General features: G+C 46.6%; 1 protein-coding gene across 4 annotated transcripts in view; it reads left to right on the top strand.

Moving 5' to 3' along the window:
• Positions 1–30: 30 nt before the first annotated feature.
• The window catches only part of Patr-1 (Protein associated with topo II related - 1), a 40,590-nt gene continuing 36,672 nt past the window's right edge, over positions 31–3,948 (top strand). For 2 of the 4 annotated variants that reach the window (XM_089561765.1, XM_089561767.1), the window contains exons 1-3: positions 34–388; positions 788–884; positions 2,998–3,113. In XM_089561765.1, coding sequence (XP_089417891.1) covers positions 350–388; positions 788–884; positions 2,998–3,113 — 252 coding nt within the window. In that variant the 5' untranslated portion in view covers positions 34–349. Of the gene's footprint in view, positions 389–787; positions 885–2,997; positions 3,114–3,948 lie in introns of all 4 variants that reach the window. The other 2 variants (XM_089561769.1, XM_089561768.1) reach the window with 2 other exon arrangements.

Raw genomic sequence — 3,948 nt, 5'->3', positions numbered from 1 at the left:
GCAGCACCCTTTGCATTCTTTGCGTCTTGCCCTTCCGGGTTTTCTTGCCGCCCAAACAACCAACCCCTGGTGCCCTGGTGGTGTCTGTCGTGTAGTTTCGTTCTCGTTGTGGTGTTGCATCCACTGTGTGAGCAAGAAGCTTTAGTCATTTGTTTTGTTCATGTATGGAGCAGACGCGTCATGCGGAGCAGTGCTTCCTGAAGTGCTGTGTCACCTTTGTGCGGTATCGTGCCTGAGCATTGCGCCGCGTCTTATCCCGATGTGCCACCGAGTCTAAGCCTAACCAGCTCCCTGATATGGTACCACGTCGAGACAAGACCTGGATATATCGCCCAAATCTCCCGCAGACATGTCGAAAGGATTGCTGGCTTTTCGGAAGGAGCCCCAGGCAAGTTTATCTTTGAACCGCTCTTATCGCTAAAAGCGAACTTGCCGCGTAGTGGCGGCTCGAAAGGGTCCTTTTGTAGTGGTACGTGAATACTGGATGCCATCAAGACCGCTGAACAGCCCTCGCTGTTCGCGCCAATCATGCGGGCGTCTGTGTGTAGCTGCGGTGACTGCGTTTTCTTTAGGCCAGGCAACGACTGCTCATTGCGGTCAAAATTTGCGGGTGCTCCAACATGACAAGCCCAACTGGGGTGCGAACGCACGTCAACTGTCAGCGCCTAATTGGCGTTGAGTTGTGCTGTCATGGAAGTACTGCAGTGCATTCAGATGAATGCCTGATATCTTCCGTCTTTCGGCTATGTTGTGTGGGGTTTGCCCTAAAATGTGCGCACTTTTCCAGGGGCTGCGTCCGTTAGGCCATGAAGATGAGCTTCTCACGGCTGAGGTTGAGGACGATTACGATGCACTCAACGATGAGACCTTCGGAGGGGGCCTTGGTGAGTCTCACGTTTTGATCCTTATACATAATTATTGCTCGCATCTGCGCAGCCAGAGTTACTGCTTCGTTTTTTAGATGGCTGCGTGACATTCGCGGAACAGAACAAGCAGAGGAAGCCATTAGAGTAAGCTGCCTACTAACCGAACAAGCTTCATGAAAATGAGGAGGTATGCCTGCTGCCTAATTTGAACTGTGTAGGCTCAGAGGAAACAAGTCGGAATCCTTGAAAGCAAAATTAATAGTGAAAGGCAGCCGAAGCCTTGGACTGGGAGAAAATTTAGCACTGCAAGGTTTGCTGTCAGTGGGCTGAATTGTCCACATGACTGGGTGGAAGGCACAGCGTGCTGCGAGAAAACCACGTCGTCCATTCTCTTGCACCTTCCATTGGCTAATGATCGGTGACACAGGAGCTTGAAATGCATGAATTACAGCAAAATTTCTCTTTTTTTTAGGTAATGAAAACCGAAGCAATTTGCCTAACACGCATTACTTAGATATTTCTCACATTTTAAAGTCCTGAATGTTGCTCTATCTCGATTGTTATGATCTCCTCTTCTCCATTGTGGGAAGAGCCCTTGTTTTACTGCATAAATATCCAGCTTGGAATGTTGCACGGCACACAAAAGCAAAGTTGTATTTGCATGCCTTCAAATGTTTATTTCAAATGACATTGCTAAGCTTTAATGTGTTGTCCTTGTTCCAAGAATAAACAGTGCACTTCACAGATTTGTGATGTTGAATGGCAAAACAGCTGAAGAGCATGGAAGTATGCTGAATGGTTCACACCATACTCTCCCCCCCCCCCCCCCCCAACACATTTTGTTTTTACTTTATTTGCAATCAATTCCACGAGCATTCAAGAACAAGCCCTTAAATAGCCAATGAGGAAAATAGACTTCTGTTGTACGGAAAGCTGGGCGAACTGGTTGTGAATTGCCATATTGAAAAACAGCGCGAAAGACAACGGCCGAGATGAGGAGAGAGAAGCACAGCGCTGACTAACAACCGATTTCTTAATTCGGAAGACACTGTATTTATAAGCAAGATAAAACCGTGCATACGCGACAAATCCCGGAAGTTAAAAATAAAAACTTCAACAGATACAGCCTTGTCAAACACACGTGTCCTCGTCCCTCACACAGCAGCTAAAGTGCACGTCCACGTATATCACCACAACGTATGCAAAGACAATCAGAATGCCTTGCGAGCATATATTTCAGAACTGCCACCTCATTTTTATGCAGTCTCGCTGAGGGTTTTGCAACACAAATCTCCCCTTCGTTTAAAATAAAAAAATGCTTCCACCACTTCACGTGACACTTGGTTATGGTTAGAGTGAAGTATCCGCGTACCCTTCGAATCTGGTTGGCAGTCACGGCAGTCTCGACACCTGGAAGAACACCTGGAATCCCTTGGATAACCGCCTAGCTCAAATCTTGCCCTGCACTGTTGAGAGGGATACTGGGTTGTAATTAAGCTTTTTTCTCAAACATGGAAATTCAAGAAACATAACAAAATGTTTCCTTCTTGAAAGATATTTAAAAAAACATTAGAGATATGCACAAATTTTGCATAATATTGGCTAAAGTGCACTTGAGAACTAAGTTTTCTCATGAGAAACTCTGAGCTATGAAAAATTTTGCCTTTCCTGGTTAGGCCTGCCGTGGTGGCTCAATGGTTATGGTTCTCGGCTGCTGACCCGAAAGACGCGGGTTTGATCCCTGCTGCGGTGGTCAAATTTTAGATGGAGGTGAAATTCTAGAGGCCCGTGTTCTGTGCGATGTCAGTGCACATTAAAGAACCCCAGGTGGTCGGAATTTCCGAAGCCCTTCACTACTGTGTCCCTCATAGCCTGAGTCGCTTTGGGACGTTAAACCCCATAAACCAAACGAAACCTTCCTGGTAAGCTTGCCTAAAGAAAAACAGTTGATCTGCTGCTATATTTGTGCATTGCTAACCTGAAGCATGCATTATTGGAAGAGATCAAGGCGCAGTGCTTGCTTGCACTGATACGCAAACAAAGCCACTTCATGGTAAATAGCATCCGTTGGTCTATGGAAGATTCATTGGGGGTTATTTTTGTTTCATATGTCATTTGGATTCTGCTGCAGACGATGGCTGGGAGGAGGTGCATGAGAAGTTTGCGGAACTCGAGGACCGCGCCAAACACCCGCTGGTCTCCCTGCGAGATCCATTGGCCGATGAGGACCCTCTGGTGTTGAACCAGGTATGTGTGTGACTGGCCAAGCCCAGCCCTGCAGGGCGTGTTTTACCTGTTGGTTGGGGAGTGACTGAGGCGTGTCTAGTTTTCCTCGTAAACATTGCCCACTTGTGAATGGTGTGTTGGGCTCCCCCACCTTGCCTAAATGTTCCTGTGGTTTGTGACCACAGGTCTGTGAAGTCTCTAATAAAATCCCACACGTGTGGGAGCAGGGGTAGTCAAAAAAAAAAAAATTGTAGTGGTTGATTGAGCATGGAAACTCGTTTTAGCATGCTGCATTCTTAGTGAGCTTGTATACTAGCAGTCCTCTGCAAGTGTTTTAAAAACTAAGTTGACGGATGAAGACCTGTGCCTGTGTTCGCAGCTGCGTTAAGGTACATTTTTCTGTGAGTTGGCGACAGAACATTATGAAGGAGCATAGCGTTCAAGAAATGGGACAGAAAAAAAGGGACACACATCAGCACTGACTGGCAGCTGAATGCATTTATTGCGCAAGTGCATTAAATGCATGTGAAAAAGGCTTGTGCAGAAGCAGGAAAAGCATCACCAAAAGCAAAGGCACTGGGGCTTCTCATTCAGGAATTAAGATGCAGCAACTCGTGGCGGAACAGGAGGACTGAAGGTTTGGTGACAAAAGATGCTTCCTTGCACGCGATAGCGCAGGCTTCAACGATTTTCATTGATTTCCCTGTTTGATCAGTGCGTCATCGTCTGGCATTACTCAGATATTTAAGGCAGAAAGCTGGGCTAGTTGGTGTTTGGATTGAGAGGACATAGTAGTAGCGCTAAAAAAACGGGGACGAAGGTAGACGAAGACAACACAGGCGCTAGTGTTGTCTTC

This window comes from Amblyomma mixtum, chromosome 9, assembly GCF_055824585.1.
Source record: "Amblyomma mixtum isolate Tamu chromosome 9, ASM5582458v1, whole genome shotgun sequence".
Taxonomy (NCBI): Eukaryota; Metazoa; Arthropoda; class Arachnida; order Ixodida; family Ixodidae; genus Amblyomma; species Amblyomma mixtum.
The sequence above is the reverse complement of the archived record's forward strand: the minus strand, read 5'-3'. Positions and strand labels throughout refer to the sequence as shown.